Below are 21,761 nucleotides of genomic sequence, written 5' to 3' on the forward strand. Positions count from 1 at the left end.
AATCTAGAGAAAACAAGAAATAAGTTGGGGATTTAAGAAGTGTTGAAGAGTTGCGAAGTTTAGGATGAGGATAGGAGAAACCAGCTTCTTAAAGCTTTATTGCTTTGGATGACCTCTGCTAGATTAAACTGAGATGTTTTATTTGAACATCCAAATCCATACCTTATCTATTTGTGTCGGCTATATTCCTGATTCCATTTAGTTGCTGTATTTCATATTCAACATTTATCAACTAAGGTTGTACTATTTGAAAGAGGCAGTTTATAATTGTGCACATAATGTGTAACTTGATGTGAAAAAAACCCAAAACATTTATAGCTGGAGAATGCCTCTCTGTAAACAGAAACTTGCAGCAGCCTCAACTTTCTACTTTAATGCCCTGGAGGGGAAATTTGTTTCGCAGCCAGGTGAGAACAATATAAAAAACACAGAGAACACAGGCACATAGGCTCAGACAATAGAAACAGCAAACATCATAAATGACATTAAATACATAAATGCAGGAGTTCACCAGGTTACAACAGTCAGGCTTCTCTACCATAAACCATCTCCTCAAACCACAATCTGCCAAACACAAACACTACAGAGGAGCACCACGACAACTTTATCACCTTCTCCAGAGATAGTGAACAACATCTGCTCTTCTCTCTCCATCCCCTCCTCTCTACCAGTCCTCACTGTCAACTTGCAGCTGATGATCCCCCAGCCTACCCACCTAATAATGTTAGAAGATTGATTCTAAAGCCTGAATGCATTTGTCAAACCTCATTACCACTGTCAGCAAGAAAACATCAATCAATCATGGCTTGATTGTCACAAAAACAGCTGAACCATATGTTCACAATTAATTGCAAACATCTCTTGAGTGAGCGCAAAGTAAAACCATATTTTGTTGGTTTTAACAGATTTATTGCTCGTGTTTAAACATTTTCTTACAAAGTGGGTGTTTTATAGACAGCTGAACTTAGTATAGAATTGTTGAATTGAAATGAAATAAAATCCAAAACAAGGGTTATATTGTCTCAGGTAGCATAAATAACTATGGTATTCAGTTTTAACTGCTGTGCAGCACTACATTTAGAGTACAGTGAAAAGATGAAGGTCATCTGTGATTCTGCCCGATCAGCAACAGAGTAACCTGTCATGATTAATAGTGTGGGACATGAAGACAGCATGGGTGTTGACTTGAATTTAAATAAGGGAAAACACACTCATGTGGAATTTCTTCAAGTCAAAGATATCCTTCATCTATGTGCAGCTCAAACCCACAGTGTGCTTAAATTTCTAGTGGACATCTCTGAGATACCTATTATGTCAGGCTGTATTTTAAGAAACACGTGTGAAATGATACACAAGCAACCACACAATCTCCATCAGAATGAGCCTACTTTTGATTAAAAAGTTCACTGTGAAGCTTATTTCTGGAAAAAAAGGAAAAAACAGCAGTAGAATAAAGACGCTTACAATTATGTTTTCTGAATCTCTGTTATGTTTAAATTATTTATTCTGAATGGGTGATTTGGCAGTGCTTCCTGTTTTTTTTCCCATGTAAAAGGCACCCTAAAGTTGGGGTGAGAGATGTTAATTTTGTAGGTAACATGTAAAGTCATATTTCAAAGAGCACATTTTAATTGCGCATAAACATGACCATATGTCATATGTTTTTTTCTTGTTTTTTTTACTGGATTGGTGTTTGATCACTGATGAGCAGAATGATGTTTTTCAGAGTTTGAGACAGAAGTCAGTACATTTTTGTTTAAACTTTTAGTATAAAGAAGTAGACAAAATGCTGTGAACATGTGACAACTGGATTTGGAACAATCACGGAGCAGAGGGATAACAGGAAAACACTTTGGAAACACATTGTGAGATTTATGTTCTTCATGGGTGCATGGGAATAAATATAATAAATTATCGTAAGTTAGTTAATAGCCTAGAACAAACTATTAAAACCGTATATTTTATTCATTTTAAATATATCTTATCGATATTATGACAGACTCAAAGGACACGTGTTAAGAAAAATACTTGGGTGTCAGAAATTTCAATCGTGCCAAGCCAATAATAATAATAATAATAATAATGTGCTGCAAGTAACGATGTTACCTTTTAGATCAAAAGTGTAGACAACGTTTTGAGGAATCTGAGAAATACTACCAATCAGCGGGGCAGATTGGTAACTTTGGATGTTTAAGCTACTCTGAAACACTTGTAGAAACATAAAAGCTTTTTTTTGTCTTTATTTATGAAAAATGTGACCATGATAACCATCATTTTTTCCACGAGCTGAACGGGTGTATTTGAGTCGCCAGTGCATTGCGGCTTTAACCGGTCCATAATGCCTTGCGGTGTCCCAGTTCAGTTCCGACGTAATGTACAACATTCTCTGAAGTCTGTGTTCCTCCTCAGTGACAGGCAGAGCAGCAGCCTAGCAGACAGGGCAGCAGATGTTGAAGACGTCTCTCTTGTCGGAGGTCCAATAACCGGACGGGAGTCATGTTTACATCCAGGCGTGGATGTGCGCGCGCCTTCCACCCTGCTGCTGCGGGCGCGTGAGCAGCTCGGAACAAACGAGACCCTCTGACAAGTGGCTCGCTAAAAATGAAGCGGAAAGTAGTGGATTTTATTCCTGAAATAAAAATCGAGCAGACAGGACGACAGTAGATATTTAAATGTCAAGAAACGAAGTAATTCGCTGCGGAGAAAAGGTAGGCTATGTTTTTACACAGAGCTGTCTGATACGTTCAATGTCTTTTCTGTCTCTTCTATTCTGTAGGTTGAATGCGTCAATCACTGAGCCAACATTTAAAAGCTGCTCTTATGTATACAAGATTATGCAGCATTGAATTATTTACAGGAAACAGAACAACGCACAATATAGCATACACACAGTTAAGCGATACTTGCATAACTTTATTAAGCAGCTTTATTCATATTGTTCGCCCAATCCTCTTTTTTTAAAAAACGCCGCATGGATCACGAATTGCAGATTTGTTTTTTTCCTGCTCTAAGTAGCATAGCAGTTTAAATTACAAGGATATATCCTCAAATCGAGTGGAACGCTACTCGTGTTTCCTCATGGTAACATGCCTAATCCATGAGCCAGCGGGACGTGTGTGTGTGTGTGTGTGTGTGTGTGTGTGTGTGTGTGTGTGTGTGTGTGTGTGTGTGTGTGTGTGTGTGTGTGTGTGTGTGTGTGTGTGTGTGTGTGTGTGTGTGTGTCTGCCTGCCTGCTTAGCCCTGCAATGATGAATCTCTTAATAGAGTTTGGCTATAAGCGCCCACTCAGCAGTGGTTTTAATCAGTGCTCCTTCTGCTGCTACAACTAAAGTCAAAAGTCCTTGAGGCGCACATGGGATGTACAGGAAAATGAGCTTTAAAAGACACTTTGTCATAGTTTGTTTCAAACTGTTTGTGGAGGGGAGGCAGATGGCTTTCCACCAATGAGTTAGGTTGTGCTCCAGTTTTTTTTGCCTGTTGGAAGCTTTTGCCTTGCTACTGTTGCTATTTGCTTGCTTATTGGTTGATGATTAAATTGGCTTTATAACACAAGCGCAAAAGTTAACACACCCTTCTTTTTTTGGGATATAGATGGATATTCTAAAACCCTGACCGGCCCAAATACTGCACCCCTGGACAGTTCTCTCAATTTTGGATGAGCTGCATGTGAGAAACAGCAGAATATGTCCAGATGCTACTTTTTTTCATATTATTTCCTGCCAAATACAACTAATTTTAGTATCCCATTTACATCATGTAACCCCCCAATTCGACAGCAAAAATCTCTTGCTGTTTGGGACATTTGAGACATTTGTGACTAAGTTTCTGTACATTTGTGTCCATGCGGGCAACGCCTGCAAACCCACAAGTATCTCTTTATTTCTGATAACCTTAAGCATACTGAAAAACCTGTCGTATTGTTTTAAGTTTAAAAAAGCCTTCTTAAAACAGATTGTGTTGATTGCTAATTATTTCTGAGCCCGATATTCAATTTAATGTAAGGTAAAACAAAGCAAAGCAAATGTACTATCACACACACACACACACACACACACACACACACACACACATACACATATATATATCCTTCAACATGAGAAGCTGGAGCAATATAACATTTACTCAACAATGTCAACAATTTCTTGATGATCAACATCAATTAATTTTTTGTTGATCTGCTTTTTAGAACTTCTGTCCAATCAGCATCCCTCAACCAAAACTAAGATGCTCCTATTATGCTTCCCCTTAGTGTTGTTGTTTTGAATTGTAAACGTGTCATTGTTTTTCCTCATTATTTTCCAAACCATCATCTATTGACTCCATAAGCAGAAAACTTTAATCAAGCAAACTTTACCCTGTACATCCTTTTGAGTTTATCTTTTATCAGAGCCCTCAACCTCCTCCTGGTCAGCTAAGCTCCGAGTCTTACAGGGTTAAAGGCTTAATGTCACTACCAAACTGATTAGTTGAAACTTTTCTAACTGCAAGGTGACAATAAGGTGAACATTACTATCAGTAGTGGAAGTATACTTATATTTAGGGTTTAACCAAGCCAAATTGTGCACACATCTGTGGAACTAGAACCAAATGACATGCTCATCCCTGTTTCAGATGTTCAATCAAAACTTCCACCAAATGGCATTCTTTCAAGCCACTGTGATGTAAAACACAGTGCCTTACAGTCGACAACAGAATAGATGATTAATAGTGTACTACATCTGTTAAATGCAGTCCACTCAGCTGACATATTTGCTGTGAAAGTAATCGCGAACAAGTTTGTTCATATAACAACCACATAGCAGAGAGATTGTGGAGAAGGCTCATGAATTAAGGGGAAACTTGGGGAGGCTCCATGTGTAGTACTTGATGCAGTTTCACTGTGGTATTATTTTATTGCTATAATCATCAAAAATATATACAGTAGTTGCAGTAGTTTCCTCTTTATTGTCTATTACTGTAGAATATCAAAATCAGTCAACTTTTTGTTTGTTTGTGTGTCTGGGGTGGGTGGGGGAGTGGAATGTCATGTACTAAATGATGTACAGGTATGTCACCTCAATCAGAAATGAACACTTACTGTGAACTATTGAGTTCTGAAATTGCTCTATCAAAAAGACAGACATTTCTCATTCTTTAATTATATTTAAAAACCCTCTACATTTATCCTAGTAAGATGTTCAGTGTGATAAATTATCAATAATTGCTTTAGCTTCCTCTGACTGCTTTTAGCAGCATACTTGAGCATTGCTTGCTTCTTGGGGGCGGCAGTAGCTCAGTCTGTAGGGACTTGGGTTGGGAACCAGAGGGTTACTGGCTCAAGTCCCGGCATGGACCAAGTCCGGAAATTGGTTTGGTAGCTGGAGAGGTGCCTGAGCACTGCTGAGGGGCCCTTGAGCAAGTCACCAAACCCCAAAAACTGCTCTGGAGTGCTCGCTGTGGGCAGCCCCCTCACTCTCAGACCTCTCCATTAATGCATGTCACTAGGATCACTAGGTGGTGTGTATGTCGGCCTACAGTACGTGTGTGTTCATGTTCATTAGACAATGTAAACCGAGTTCCCCTTGTGGGATTGATAAAGTATAAATTATTATTATAAATAATTCTTATCTGTTACAATAAATTAGACTTTTTAGTATTGCGAGTGTATGTGCTCAAATTTAAATAATGATTACATTGTAATTCAATGTGCAACAACAGTGCATATAGTTGTCTAGTTTTCAATCCCAACAAAAATGATTAACATGAGAGAAACCTTTTAAACCTCACCATGCTGGCATTGTATGCTAACCTGTTAGCAACAGGATTTTAGAATAAAGCTCAGAACAGAAATGGGCCTCAGTAAAGTACTTACTAAAAACTATGTGATACTGAAATGCCTAGTTTTGGGTATTTTGATCAATCTTAGCCAAACGTTTTGTTGGAGCTGATTGGCTAGAGTAAGCATGTTGTATGAAGATGGCAATATCTAAAAAACATGTTGCATTTTTTATTTAGTGTACCTGTAGAATTTGAAAGACATTCTCTTGACATTGTGTTGAAACAACTTCATACTGGTAATGTTGTTTTTATAGTAACCGTATAGTTGGTCTGTTCAATATGTGTGGTCACTGTCCACCAGCAGAACAATTGAGACCTTCCAGTAGCACCCTTTTTTATCCTGAGTTTGAGAAACCCTGCTGCAGAGCCTACCTCCATGTTTTCTTGCAGTCCACAGTAGAAAGGGAACAAAGAGGAAGTGACAGGAAAGCACGGGCTGCTTTCTTAATTGTTACTGATTGTTTGGTCTACTTTCCCAGTGCTTGTACTCCAATCAATTCAGTCATCTGTGTAAGGCCCGGACAAAGCCAGAGCTGTGTCGCCATGGTGAGGGATTGTTTGTATTCAGTCATGCCCCCCTCGCCATGTGGGCTCACACACACACACACACACACACACACACACACACACACACACGCACACACATATACATACACACTTTGCTGTGCAGCATGCTCTTTTGTGCGCCACTTGTTTTTACTGTGGACCCCTCCTGAAGCCTCAGCCTCCTTGTTGCTTTAAAAATGGGTTTATGATTGCATCATGATTTTGTTGTTGATCTGCTCAGTACAGCTTCATCTACAAAACGTTGCATCTCACGCATACCAACCTGTTCAAATTACATTGAAGAAAAATATAGATATCAATATAAACTTTTTTGTACATTGTGTTGAATTGTATTTTAAATTGTTCGGCCATAATCTTTTAATTGATTTTGTTATCTAATGTTAATCTTAATGTTATTTAGCATTTTTCTTTACATTTTCTTTACTTTACAATGTGAACTACCAGACCTGATTAAAGTTACATTTAGTGCCATTAAGAGATATTTTATCAAGGTTTATCCCAAAAAGAATTGTAGTTTCACAGGGACATGTTTGCTGTTTTGGAACATTTTTTTAATTGCAGCTAATGGTTGTCTTGATTGCTGTGTATGTTGTTGGCAGACTTCTAAGCTAGGGTCAGGGGTTCAAACCTAATCAATGAGTTTGTTAAAGTCTAATTTAGGGATGGACTGAGAGAGCACTAGACTTAGCAAGACAGGAAATTGACTCTTTGGCTGGTATTTTGTGTTAGTGAGTAATTAAAATGGTGTCTTTGATCCTTCAATACTCATCTTGGGGAAATTAAAGGAGCTTTCATACTGTCTTATGAATTACCATCCTTATAATAAATTTAAGAATTACTTGTCTTCTACCCTTGAGTCTCTCTCTAACTCTGCCTTCTTGTGGCATCCTGAGAATGAAACTTGAGGGGAGGCAGATTGAAGTCACAACTAAGTTTAGCCTGGCAGTTCACAGTCCAGACAACACAGTGTTCTTCATGTCTGAAACTAAAGGTCTCCAGCAAAAGCTGTCTGAAAGCCACTGTATAATTACCACAACCTGTTTCACCCCAGCTGGGTTGTTCTTTGTCATTTTCTGATGTCACCAATTGGTATTATAGATTATTCTCTCTCTCTTATTTTCTTACAGCAATTAAAAAAAATGCATTGAGACAAAGGCTATGCCAGCATGCTAACATGGCGTCATTCAATAGATCGGGGATTACCATTTTAGGTTGATCTTTTTGGCTGTCAACTGTTTCTTTTTCTGGAGCCAGGAGTGGCTTTATTTGAATGAAGGGTGGCTTGTCATTGCTATATCTTGTTCTTGCTTGGCATGTTGCTCTGGTGTCAACTGGTTGATCACAGATAGCAACCCCTAAAGCAGTGGTTTCCTAACTGGTGGTCAGTCAAGAATGGACCTCAAATCAGGTCTTTTTTCATTCTATTGGACCTCTATTTGCAACATAGGAGTTGCCTCCTACTGTCCTTTAGAAATAATGCACTTTTAAAGTACAGTACTATGTTTGCAACCCAGGAACAAAGACCACTTCTTTTGTAAAGTCTGTCTTTGCTATGCTATCATGCTAATGTTTAAGCAATTAGGATTAGCACGTTCACCATTTTATTGTAGTAAGTTTATAAGCTAACTTTTGATAATTAGCTGACAGAAGGGCCTGATACTGTGGGGTGTAACACCAGTTTCACAGTTAGTGTTATTTGGTCATCCAACAATAATTAGAGAAAATTGACAATCTCACAGACATACAAAATAATTTCTAAGGCTCATTACTGGCATCAGAAGCTGGATCCATATGTAATGAATATGCCTAATATATGGTGCTTTAGGAGAAATAAGTTTAACTTTACTTTATAACTTTCTTCCTGGTTTATATGTGAAGGATTTGGCACACAGTCGGAATGTATGGCATTCAGCCGGTGTGTTTATTTAACTGTGACTGACCAATGGAAAACGACATTCCAGCATCTGCAGAAGCACCTTTCCCACAGATCCTGAGGTTACTCGCTGTGGACACTTACATTCCCCCCAAAGCTCTGATACTAAAATGGAAAAATATATATACAGCTAAGAGGAACCAAAATAGAAATCCACTAGTTTCAGCATGCTAATTTATATACTCTCACCATTTAGCCTGTATGATTAATTTATTTTTGCTCTGGCAGAGTGGGGATAAAAAGTGACAGTAATCCATGTTAAAGGTTTAACCAAAGAGAAGGTGAAAAGTCTGACAAAAATTCAGATCAATGAAAGTAACGGCTGCAAGAGAGCCATAGATTTGGGGATTTAAGTGTTGGAAGTTATTAACAGGGCGAAGACGAAAATCGAAGCTGGTTTCCACAAGGAAACGTGCTGCAATGGTCTCGCTGTTATTCGATTACTTTGGCATTGATTAGTCTGGAGCCAGTGTGGCGTTATGTTTTTAGGTCACAGTTTCCAAATTCAGTGTGCTTCTCCTCAAAAGTAAAAGATTTTGAGTCTAAGTGGTTATGAAAAGCGTTATCCAAAGTATAGGCCCGCTCAGATGGACTAAAAAAAACATCTGAACATCTGTTTCTGCACAGCTGCCTGCTCGTATGCTGCTTCAGATAAAAGCAAACACCTTCTCACGTGTTGTGATATTTGTGTCAGAGGGCCAGGGGGAGCATGTACTTTAAGGCATGAGGTTTATGGTGTATATACAATATTAAACACATTGTTAGGTCAATCTATGGACTATGGCTGTGCAATTAATCGAAAATTAATTAAAACTGACAGTCAGAACTTTCCTTTCTTTCCTATTCCACTAAGCTGTATTCATGGGTGACGCCTCATTCATTTGGCTGTAACAGGGTTCCGATGCAGTATCGGTTGCAGTTACAAATCATCTCACTTTCCGCCAAAGGCAAGATTCACTCTCACCAGATGCCCTGAGTGCAGAGTTTTGTGCAATGTGATGCAGTCTCAGTAGGATTGGCCTCTAAGGAGACTGGTTGTTCAATGGCAGGAGGGTTTAGGGTCCCACCCCAGCTGTGATGAAGATGGAAGACGCCTAAATTGTTAAAGGAAGCCTCAAGTGATATGCAAGTCAGGGATCAGAGCTGAGCTGATGGCCCAGTCAGGAAAAAGGAGGGCTGCTGCACAGTGGGGCTGCAAAACTCTGAGCATTAGGCAGCAGCTCCCTCACTGCTCTGTTGCACCAGCCTGCTGTCGTGGCCTTGCCAGGTTCCTAATGACTGACTCGCTGCCGAGGTGCTTGTGTCAGCAGTTTCAAATGGCTTTCGTTCTGCGTGCATGCGGCCACTGAAAGCTTTTCTGCACCGACACTGGCAAATGAAAATATATTGGAGGAGGCCTGTTTGACGGTCACAATCACTGCATCACAAGTGTGTTCTCAGTGTAATTTATCAAAAGCTATACAGGAAACTACTTAAAAGAACAAGCGTTTGTGTTGTAGTGGTCTGTTTACAGAAAGCGGCTTTCACTCTGAACAGTTATTAGGTGCTTGTTTGATAATTTTATCTTTCTGCATGTATTAATAAGGAATTTCCCTTTTGGATATATTTCTGATTCTGTGTCGGTGTTGTTTTGGGTGCTGCGTAACCACTGTCACATTGAGCAATGAACATGATGGTGGACACTTGAGGCTCTGCAGTTCTTTGCAGTCCCAAATTGGTTTCATTTTTCAACACTGAAGTTTGACATTTGTCTGCAACACAAAAAAGTGTAAAACTGTTCATTGCCCCTCATGTCTGTTTTTTTTCCTCTTCAGGATGGACAGTTAAACATTACTGGCAACCCCATATGGTGTGGAGGAATGAGGGCCTCTAGATGAAGGCCATGGAGCTGAAAGTGTGGGTGGATGGAGTGCAGCGCATCGTATGCGGGGTCACAGAGTTCACCACATGCCAGGAGGTGGTCATTGCTTTAGCTCAAGCCATCGGTAATTTCAAAACTACCGATGACTATATAAGTTATAGTATGCTTATCTTGTGTTTTTGCAGGTAAAAATCAAATTTAAGTACACTTTTTTAAAAATAAAATCACTTACATAAAGTGGCTAGGAACACAACCTAAAGTAACCTAACCTCTATGCAGAAAAAACCCCCAAAATTTTAAGTGCCCACAAATCCTTGTGGGCATTATCTGTAATGTGGGTTGAGTCCAATATTGGCCAGGCAGGATGTCAGACACACTGGAGATGATAAATTGCAACAAAATGAAAAGTGACTTGAGGGCACAAAGACATTTCACCATAAATGGGCTGCACGAAACAAGATGAGTCATGCTGCAGACTTTGGTTTTATTGACACGCTGTGCACTTGAAGGGAAGTTATAGTTGGCACTTGTCATAGTTTGTCATTTATTGTATTTGAAATCTAGCTTTTGCCCATCCATAGGAACGTGTCCTTTTATTTCAAATCTACAGTATGTGCTGTTTTTTAAATGGATTGGTATTATATAAGGATTTCTAAGAAACCTCTATAGATTTACTTACAGCATGTGTGGCTTTCACGCGTCAGTGTAGCAGGAGTAATGCCGTTCATTGTCCTTTGTACTCAATGTGCCTTTTGTCCAGATCAGGGAGCTTCCATGTGAATGTCTGTAGAGATGAATGTGCTTCTTTTACAACGACACAAAGTGTGTAGGAAGAGGAGAACTGTTATAGCAGTTTCTAGTCTTCCCACTCTTACTTATTTACTCAAACTTATTCAACACATCTTGATCACATGGTCGGGGAATAAAAGATGTTAATTTGGTTTGCGGATTGTGGCTAATATTAGCAACGCTAACCTACACAGCCTCAGGGCCTCCTTGCAGGTTGACCCCAAGGAGTTGTCTAAAGCATCTAAAAGATGCAAGAAGTTTGATACTCTACAAGATGCCATCTGTCCACTTCGCTGTTTTACATCCAGGAAATTGCCAGCCCATACATTTGCTCGATTTCAACAAAAGGTTCTTAATTAAGTTAATTACATTTTTTGACCAGAGGATCCATTTTCATTATCAGGTGATCAGTCAGCTGAAGAAGAATTGTGGTTAAAATGTGATTTTATACTGTATATCTGGCACTTTTTCTAAGAAAACACTACCTACACATTTAGAGGACAAAACCCGCAAAGAGAAACTAAGTATTGCTTTGTCCTAAGTTGACAGAAATGGACAAATCCTACAATGAGCAATAAGTATAACATCATAAATAATCTTACAGTATAAAGTAAAAATAAAAATTACCATGAATGATTGTGAGCTTTTTTAATAGATCTCTGTCTGTAAAGCTTGAAATTAGGATTGATGATTTACAAAAAGTTGTTAAAGAGGATAAACTTCTGCATGTAAAGTTTATAATCTGATATTATGTTATTATATACCAGGACTATCAAAATAAATATTTTCTGTATAAAAGACAGGCCAAAAGTTTTGGATGGTGAACACTTAACACTATCCTCCAAAGTTTACTTACCATCACCCTGGAAAAGAAGTTGGCACAGTAAGATAATGTAGAGGAAGAAATATTGACCAAGTACATATCTGTTTTACATCATGTTCATGTTTTAGCTGTGAAGGAACAGCATAAAAGCCAAACAAAATAAACTTTTTTCTCAGATCATAAGACAGTAGTTTGGCCAAAAAAACAAAAGAACTCTGTAGGTGTGTTGATTAAAGTGTTGCTGAAACTAATTGATGACTAAAATTACATTATGTCGTCTGTTTTAACTATTAGAAGGAATGTGAAATAAACAAGCCTGTCTTTTCCCACGCTAGTAGAGAAAATATTCATTAATTAATATTAATTTTCAATTAAGCTCCAAAGCAATGTGTTATTTTATTCTAGGACGAACTGGCAGGTACACCTTGATCGAAAAATGGCGTGAAACAGAACGTCACCTGGCCCCGCATGAGAACCCTGTGGTATCCCTCAACAAGTGGGGTCAGTATGCCAGCGACGTCCAGCTCATCCTTCAACGAACTGGCCCCTCTGTCAGTGAGCGGCCAACATCCGATGGGCAGTCACGCGTCCCAGAGCGCGGTTTCCACCGGCAGAGTCTGCCTCCTTTGGCCAAGCTCCGCCCATCAGGGACAGACCGCTCGCTCAAAAGAAGGGAACCCAAGCGCAAGTCTCTGACCTTTACTGGAGGGGCAAGGGGTCTAAGGGACATATTTGGGAAAGTCAAATATGCTGAAGGTATATTTAAGTGCACGATTGTTTGTGATAGTTGTTATAATGCTTTTAGATGTTCAGGATTTCCTTCTTTTGTGCTTCTACTTGTCATTGTCTATCCAGCCAAACAGACCCAGCAGTATGGTGTGAGTCTAAATCTGAACAGGGTTGGAGGTGTTGGAGTAACATCCGTACCTGGGAGTCCAGCCAGAGAGCTGAGCCGGTTGGTGCAGCTGCAGAGAGACAAACTTCAGGCCCTTGAGAGTCGTCTTCTGGGCTGCAAGGCAGAGCTGCGAGACTGGGAAGAGGCTGCCGGCGAGTCCAATGAAGTCAGTGAAATCACAGCTGTTAGCACTGCTACTTAACTTTGTGCATCTTCTTTTTCACTTTACATTGTTCTCTGATATTGCATTTGTTATACTCTGTTCGGGCAGGAAAGTTTCTAGGTTTGATCATTTTTCTCTTACCAGGAGGCACATTTAGAAGAGGAGCTGCTGCTTTTGGAACAGCAGGTGAGGAGGAACGATGCAGAGCTGGAGGAGGAGGAATTCTGGCAGAACGAGCTGCAGATTGAGCAGGAGAGCGAGCGACAACTCCGGCAACAGCTAGCCGAGCTGCAGGGTGGCCTCCGGGACTGTGAGGCCAAGCTTTCAGAGTACTTGACAAGCATACAGGTAAGCTCAAAATCATTAGGAAGCCAACTGGATCCAGTGGATAGTGTTATGTTGGGTTTATGAACAACATGAAATGGTTTTGTATTTTTCTGTCTTATATAAGCTCACCATGTCTGTAAAACAAACCCTTATCAGTTCTTCTATTATATTTTACTCTATATGTGACGTCATGCAGAGTATGGAAGCAGGTCTTGAACAGGAGCAGCAGTTGCAGGAGGCAGTGCTCAACCAGAAGGTCAATGAGGAGGAGGTACAGCAGCCAGTCAGTTGTTTTAAAAAAACGTACACACACACACACACACACACACACAGATTTCTGAATGTAAAGCTACAAGGTGGGCTTTAACATGACCAAACTCAACAATTTTGAAATTATAGGTTAAAACAATCATTGTCTTCTCAACACATTAAAGCCATGAAAGAGTCCAACATCTTTTTTTATGAGGATGAATTACCGTAAATTCTGTACTATTGAGCGCACCTGGATATAAGCCGCACCGGCTAAAAATAAGTAAATAAATGTATTTGTACATATATAAGCCGCACTTGATTATAAGCCGCAGGTGTCCACGCTATAACAAGAGCCATTTACACAGACGTAGGCTACCGGTAACATCCGCAAATACTGTAGCGTCCGTACGGACGTTAAAGGACGACGAGAGCGTTCAAATAATAACTTAATAACCCGATCACTGTCGGCCGTGACCACGCCGTTTACAGCAGAGAGCAACACATAACTTGCCGTAACAATCCAACTCTCTCCCCCAGCGTTCTCTCATACAGCCACTCAACACGTTCTCGCTGGTGCATTCACTGACTCTCCACATAATCGGAATTATGAACACATTATCAACTACTGACTTTACAACATGAACCGTTACAATACGAAGCCTAGCCGACGGTGTCTGTAACACGGCTGATGAAAAAGATGACCGTAATATACACTCAACAAAAATATAAACGCAACACTTTTGTTTTTGCTCCCATTTGTCATGAGATGGACTCAAAGATCTAAAATTCATTCCAGATACACAATATTACCATTTCTCTCAAACATTGTTCACAAATCTGTCTAAATGTGTGATAGTGAGCACTTTTGCTTTGCTGAGATAATCCATCCCACCTCACAGGTGTGCCACATCAAGATGCTCATCAGACACCATGATTAGTGCACAGGTGTACCTTATACTGCCCACAATAAAAGGCCACTCTGAAATGTGCAGTTTTGTCTCACAGCAAAATGCCACAGATGGCGCAAGCATTGAGGGAGCGTGCAATTGGCATGCTGACAGCAGGAATGTCAACCAGATCTGTTGCTCGGGCATTGAATGTTCATTTCTCCACCATAAGCCGTCTCCAAAGGCGTTTCAGAGAATATGGCAGTACATCCAACCGGCCTCACAACCGCAGACCACGTGTAACCACACCAGCCCAGGACCTCCACATCCAGCAGGTTCACCTCCAAGATCGTCTGAGACCAGCTACTCAGACAGCTGCTGAAACAATTGGTTTGCATAACCAAAGAATTTCTGCACAAACTGTCAGAAACCGTCTCAGGGAAGCTCAACTGCATGCTCGTCGTCCTCATCGGGGTCTTAACCTGACTCCAGATCGTCGCCGTAACAGACTTGAGTGGGCAAATGCTCACATTCGATGGCGTCTGGCACGTTGGAGAGGTGTTCTCTTCACGGATGAATCTCGGTTTACATTGTTCAGGGCAGATGGCAGACAGCGTGTGTGGCGTCGTGTGGGTGAGCGCTTTGCTGATGTCAATGTTGTGGATCGAGTGGCCCATGGTGGTGGTGGGGTTATGGTATGGGCAGGCATCTGTTATGGACGAAGAACACAGGTGCATTTTATTGATGGCATTTTGAATGCACAGAGATACCGTGATGAGATCCTGAGGCCCATTGTTGTGCCATACATCCATGAACATCACCTCATGTTTCAGCAAGATAATGCACGGCCCCATGTTGCAAGGATCTGTACACAATTCTTGGAAGCTGAAAATGTCCCAGTTCTTGCATGGCCAGCATACTCACCGGACATGTCACCCATTGAGCATGTTTGGGATGTGCTTGACCGGCGTATACGACAGCGCGTACCAGTTCCCACTAATATCCAGCAACTTCGCACAGCCATTGAAGAGGAGTGGACCAACATTCCACAGGCCACAATTGACAATCTGATAAACTCTATGCGAAGAAGATGTGTTGCACTGCATGAGGCAAATGGTGGTCACACCAGATACTGACTGGTTCTGAGTCCCCAGACCCTCAATAAAGCAAAAACTGCACATTTCAGGGTGGCCTTTTATTGTGGACAGTCTAAGGTACACCTATGCACTAATCATGGTGTCTGATGAGCATCTTGATGTGGCACACCTGTGAGGTGGGATGGATTATCTCAGCAAAGCAAAAGTGCTCACTATCACACATTTAGACAGATTTGTGAACAATGTTTGAGAGAAATGGTAATATTGTGTATCTGGAATGAATTTTAGATCTTTGAGTCCATCTCATGACAAATGGGAGCAAAAACAAAAGTGTTGCGTTTATATTTTTGTTGAGTGTATTTCACAAGAATCATTCACTGCCTCAGAATGACTTCATTACTCACTTCCTCAGTCTCTGTTGTCGCTGTCAGTGTCATCTTAACGTGCAGCAGCTCTGTTAGCTTCTTTGACAGCCAGGTCGATCGCCTTTAACATGAAAGCTGCATCATATGTATTTCTCCGTGTGTTTTCCATCATGAGGGTGCGTGCATGAAGCGCAAAATGACTGATATTAAGATCCGACGTGACGAAGTCAAATGTTTTTGCGGCAGAAGCTCATTGTCCCCCATAAAAAATCCATGCATTAGCCGCACCGGAGTAGAAGCCGCAGTGCTCGAAGTGTGAGAAAAAAGTAGCGGCTTATAGTCCGGAATTTACGGTACTTCTGCCCATCTCTTTTGAGAAGTTTTTATGAGTTTTGGCGTTCTCTCTGTACTTCTTCCCCGGTTTACAGGTGCAATCACAGCTGGAGAAAATGAGCACAGAGCTGGAAAAGCAGAGCCAACACACAGCACGACTAGAGAGCAGTTGCATGGCGTTGGAACGCTCACTTGGCCAGTCTAGCAAGAGATTACAGGTCAGTTTAGGTCCTACTTTTTAGAACCGTTGCCTCGAAATTGTCAGTAGTTTGAAGGACTTTTGGCAGTTTGTGCTAATGTGATAGTGGAGTTTGTTATTGGAATTTAATTTCAGGATATGTTTAAAAAAATACTTACTGAACATGGGTGGACCCATAGAAATCTAAACTCATTAAGTTGTGGGCAGTGAAGCAAAGTTTAATCTCTGGTCTTGTATTGATGCATAATGGATATTTGGCTGCATGAATCCTAGTTCAGAGACAAGCAAGGTCCAGCAGGGTGTGGGTAGCATAAAGTAATTAGATGGAGAAGGGAGAGAGGGTATTACAGCATTCTTCGTCTGATTAGAGAGGGGAATGAATAAGTACACAATCCCTCGCCTGTAGTTGCGTAACCATCTGGGAGCTAACGCTTCTTTTAAGCTGTCTCATTCTAGTTTGACTTTTAGAGAGATCCTAAGCAGAGTGTGATCGATTGTTATTTTTTACTTATCTTATCACGCACCTTATAATGCAAATACATAAAAGATGAGTGAATGATGCAAGTTTTGCACCAAGGTTCAAGCCTTTTTTCTGTTGCTGTTTTAAAAGTTATCTCCATGTTTCATAATGCACATTGAGTATATTATTAACCTCTTTAGTTGTCATTGTTTTTGTCACAGTTGTAGAAAAAAAAAGGTGTGGATCCAATATCAGAAACTCAAATAACATTTATTTTAACAAAAAGGCAAGAGGCAAAATGCAAAACAAAAACTTTCTAGAACAAAATCCAAAAGGGGAAAACACAGGGATCCATGAGGAACCACAAGAAAATCTGACATCGGGAAAATGCAACAATGACCGAAGGTAACATTGACACAGAAGGGAAGAAACACAGAGGCTGAATGTCAATGTCCTGCCAAAACCGTGAGCCCTGACTGACTTCATTGACCTCACCTGGCTGAAAGGGCTCGACAAGTTTAAGTTTAATGTTTAATATAAAAAGGACATCACTTTGCAACTTCTCTGTAACCATGACAGCATGATGTCATGTGACAAACTTAGTTTATGTTTTTCAGTTTACCCACTCATAGCCATGGTACATAGCCTATGTGTAAATACCTTTGTTGTGAATAAAAGTTTTTCCAATCTTCTATACTGTAAATATACAGAGTAATATGTTCTCTGTCTGACTTGATTTTGTGTACAGACTTGCCGTAGAATTCTAAATTTAGCCGTAGTTTTCATAAATACGTTTTTGGTAGACCGTAGAGCATGGTTTCACCTTCCTGCTTATTTACTGTCTTTACCTTTTTTCTGTTTTATGGCGTTTGTTTACTTTTCCATTCTTGTTGGCTTCCCCTGGCAATCCTGTTACACATCACAATGCCATGTCAGTCAGTGAGAGATCCATCACTTACTTGACAAAGGAAACAAGCAACAATAGGATAGATGAGAAATTAAAAAAAGGAAATCGAAACACTGAAATACTCAAAATACTAAACTAAACCAAACCCAATCATGACAGTTTTTTTCCATCACAGGAAAAAGAGCAGGAGCTGGAGCAGCTGACAAAAGAGCTTCGACAGGTTAACCTGCAGCAGTTCATTCAGCAGACTGGTACCAAGGTCACCGTGTTGCCCGCTCTGCCTGCAGGAGAAAACAATAACGGCACGTATACTCTCTCATATAAGCATGGACACATCAGCAGATACTCCATCACACTCCGAATCACCATGTTTTTTTGTAAAAAAAGTTCAATTTCTTGGTTAAATACATTCCAACTAACACGCTTTGATAAAAAAAGATTCTTTTCACATTTTTGTGTACACAGAGCCACCCTGTGGTCATCCTGAGAAATACATGTTTGATGAAACTGTATATTTGAGCAGCGAAGCTATGTCTGATATGTCTCAGAAGCTTAAGTCTCTAACCCCATTAAACAGACAGCATCCGTGGCAGCTCCAAAAATGCTGCAAGACTTTAACAATGATTTAACCTCTAGTTGAAATATTTACGATAAGCTGAGAAGTAGAAAGGTTCCATTGTATTATTTTCTTAGATTGAAAGAGTATTGGAAAAGTAGAACTGTAAAATCAAACTGTGCCTTGTCCTTGACTGCTTTTTATTGTGTTTTTTTTTTTATTATTACAGAAGTGGAATCTGGTTCTCTGAAGCTACTCAGCTCTTCTCGGCTCTTGCCCAATGATCTCCGTGCTCTTCAAAGCCCTGTGTCCTCCAGCCTCAACCCCGAAGGAATCTACGTCTGACCTTAAAAACTTTCAAAATTACGGTGCCTGGCGCACAATTGGATGTTACCAGGACCTCAAATTTAACTTCACAAACTGCTGAAATAATGAGGACGATGTAGGATGAAGATAAATCTAAGAACATTTTTTCAAAATTTTCAGTCTTTGAAGGACAGAGACTCTAACTGATGTCATTATTCATTAATGTAGCTGTTAAAATCACTCTCAAGTCTAAAAAAGCTCAATTTAAACAGTTGAAAAAACTACCAGCTAGCAGAAGTAATGTTCTTAAATGAGGAGTCAAACAGTGCAGATTAACTTTATTTTTATGTTGGTTAATCTTTTTAAAGGTCACATATTATGCAAAATACACATCACCATGTTTTTCTAACAGGAATATGTGTCCCTAGCCTGTTTACAACCCCCACTAATTATGAGAAAAGTCCATGCTCTCCCTCTTTTACCTGCTCCACTTTTCTGAAAAAGTGTGCTCAAACAGGCCATTTAGAGATTTTTTTCTTTGTGACATCACAAAAGCAAGCAAACCCTCCCCTTGGTGTGTTACTCTCCTGCAGCTAGGTGTTTGTTTTGTCCTCCGAGTCTGCCTTTCCACCATACACAATAGGGCATGGTGCACGGAAAGCAATGCCACATACCCTTCCAGAGGGACGTGGTTAGACAGCTCACTTACATTTAAAGTTACAGACACAGAAACATCCTGTTGTGAGCAGGGCTGACAAAAAGCTTTATAGGCATGATCAAATACAGGATCAGAGCAGATTTTGAGGAAAAAACTACACCGACATGTTTTCGAAACTTCTGAGACTAATTTAAAATGGTTGATCAGATGTATAGTGTGAAAACTTTACAATATGAGAAGGGGAAGATATACTTTATCAATACTGCAAGGAGTAATTTAATTTAACACTATTATTGAAAATGCTACACACATATAGTATGACATACAAACACATGCCCAATCAGGATCCTATGAACATGCACTAATGAATAAATATCAGAATGAGGGGGATTACCTACAGTGAGCTGTACGCTCCTGAGCTGGTGTGTGGGTTAGGTGCCCACCTCCTGACACACTGGTGAGTGTCAGGAGGTGAGTGATATAGACATTTGTAAACATATTCCATTGCACGAGCATGCACAAACACCACACCTGTGCTACAAGCACAGCCATATCAGGTTGCCTTACTCTGCTGTTAAAAAACAGGTGTTGTTAAGTCTGAGGTTTAAAAAGAACTCAAGGGAGATAATGAACTATGCGCAAATATATCATTTATGAAATACTTCCAAGCACCAATTCAGGTGATACGTTGTCTTGGTAACTGATGTCAGCATCACTTAACACTGACTCCTTTTTTACGTAAGCTTGAATATCTAGCTTTTTTTCTTTTAGGTAATAAATTAGCATTTTGTGTTTGATGAAAAGGTGAGTAAGCAAAATGAAGAGAAGATAGGAGTAACTTTAACTATTTACTGTTTGCCAACAGTGACCTGCTTTCCCACATCCCGACCACCAGGTGGCAACAATGATACACTATTCAGAAAGTTAACTTTGTGAAAGTTGCTCCTGGCATGATGTCATCTGTCTTCATGACTGTGTACTATATGACTGCACATTACTTTTTGACAAGACATCAGACTGATAGATTTCATTGTTTAAACTGAGGTTCCATGAAGCAAAGTATCCAATGTGTGTTACTGTTTTCATTAAGCAGGGACTCCAGTCCCAGACATCCTCTTTTTTTAAAATATTATAACTAAGTAAAAATGTCCCACATGAACCAAAGCTAGTGTTAAACCATAAATTGCGAGATGAATGTACTTATTTTTATATGTATGCAATTTATCCCTGTGCAGTGTATCACCTTTCCTCAAATAGAAGTAACACATTGATGGAGACACAGGATAAAAAAAGAAAACATTGTTTCACAGGAAAGGAAAACCTTGGCAAAATAAGTGCGTGGCCAGTCTCATAAAATGTTTCCTGATCAAATTAAGACTCAGCGTGACCACAAATCTATACATATTTGGATATAACATTAATTAATCTGTCCTGGTTCGTGATTAATTATTAAAATTACAGCTCTCAGGACAGTTTTCCTTTAAATTCAGAAAAGATTGGCACTCCTTTTTTAAGACCTTATCGTGTGGGCTGTGAAAATTACATTGGAATTAAAATTCAATTCAATTTGTAAACTTGGAGGTTCACAGTTTTCTTCTTTGACAACATAATATTTTTAGTTCACACTTGAGTGGAGACTGAGAGTCCTTGAGTTTACTTTATATAAACTCATAAGCTGTTTTAGGTTATCTATTTTATTTTCTGTAGTGTACTTTTCGCTTATAAAGTATTTTATTTCAAATAAAGTATGTACAAATACCCCGCCAGTTACAAAACTGTCAGGAGCTTTTCCATCTAGATGTTATTTACACACTGATGTGTTTCCATTATTTGTTTAGCATGACTTTTTTTTTTTTACTTTGACCAATTTGATTTATACAGTCTTGTGTATTTCTACTCATCTTTTCTACCTATTCACAACACACTTTTTTCCAAAGCTTAGTATACAACCATAAGCTTGGAAGCAACTTGTGTTTGCACTGTGAGTGTATTTTTCAGTGTGAGAGATTTTCCTTTGTTCTTTACGCAGTGCAAAGACAACCAGAAGAGTTCTCGTCATAACTATTCTTATTTTTATTTTTTTTCAATTGATTGAAGCCCAGTAGTATGATCGTCATAACAACAACTTTAGCTTTAACATCTCTTTTGTACTTTTAGATTATGGCATGCCTTACTGATAAAGAGAGGGTACATTTTAATGTTGCCATTCAATAGGTAGCTCAGTGTGCATGCAGTAATGTGAGATTGGTCTTATTCAACTCCAAATTTGTGGCCATCAAGGATGCGGCAATTCTTCTGTGATTAATTGTACTTTTGGTTTGGTGTTTCCCCTTTTGCCTTGTTGACATTTACACTGATGGAGATTAAGCTTTGGTAAAGAGCAGGCCAGTTCATAATAGCATTCTAACAAAGCAGCACATACATTTCTAACTTTTTATTTAAGTCTGGCAATATATATATATATATATATATAAACTACATTTCTTTGACACATGGCAGAAGTTTCTCGATGTAAAGTGTCTGGCTGTATCTGTTTTTTTTTTTTTTACTCTTGTCTATGAGACAT

The 21,761-nt window shown here is 39.6% G+C and overlaps 1 protein-coding gene across 1 annotated transcript; it reads left to right on the forward strand.

Annotated features, from left to right (window-relative positions):
• The first annotated feature begins 2,390 nt into the window (after positions 1 to 2,390).
• Positions 2,391 to 20,972, forward strand: rassf8b (Ras association domain family member 8b). Its single transcript, XM_079335147.1, has 10 exons — positions 2,391 to 2,708; positions 10,132 to 10,302; positions 12,196 to 12,546; positions 12,646 to 12,851; positions 12,993 to 13,196; positions 13,372 to 13,446; positions 16,205 to 16,327; positions 17,851 to 17,977; positions 18,461 to 18,784; positions 18,826 to 20,972. The coding sequence occupies exons 2-9, from the start codon at positions 10,191 to 10,193 to the stop codon at positions 18,574 to 18,576; spliced, it is 1,314 nt and encodes a 437-aa protein (XP_079191273.1). The 5' UTR covers positions 2,391 to 2,708; positions 10,132 to 10,190; the 3' UTR covers positions 18,577 to 18,784; positions 18,826 to 20,972.
• Positions 20,973 to 21,761: the final 789 nt, after the last annotated feature.

This window comes from Symphodus melops (genome assembly GCF_947650265.1).
Source record: "Symphodus melops genome assembly, chromosome: 22".
In the NCBI taxonomy this organism is placed as follows: Eukaryota; Metazoa; Chordata; class Actinopteri; order Labriformes; family Labridae; genus Symphodus; species Symphodus melops.

Coding starts and splice junctions, on each gene's coding strand:
- rassf8b (XM_079335147.1), top strand. CDS start 10,191: ATGAAGGCCATGGAGCTGAAAGTGTGGGTGGATGGAGTGCAGCGCATC. Junction 12,547..12,645: donor GAAAGTCAAATATGCTGAAG/GTATATTTAAGT, acceptor TTGTCTATCCAG/CCAAACAGACCCAGCAGTAT. Junction 13,197..13,371: donor AGTACTTGACAAGCATACAG/GTAAGCTCAAAA, acceptor GACGTCATGCAG/AGTATGGAAGCAGGTCTTGA.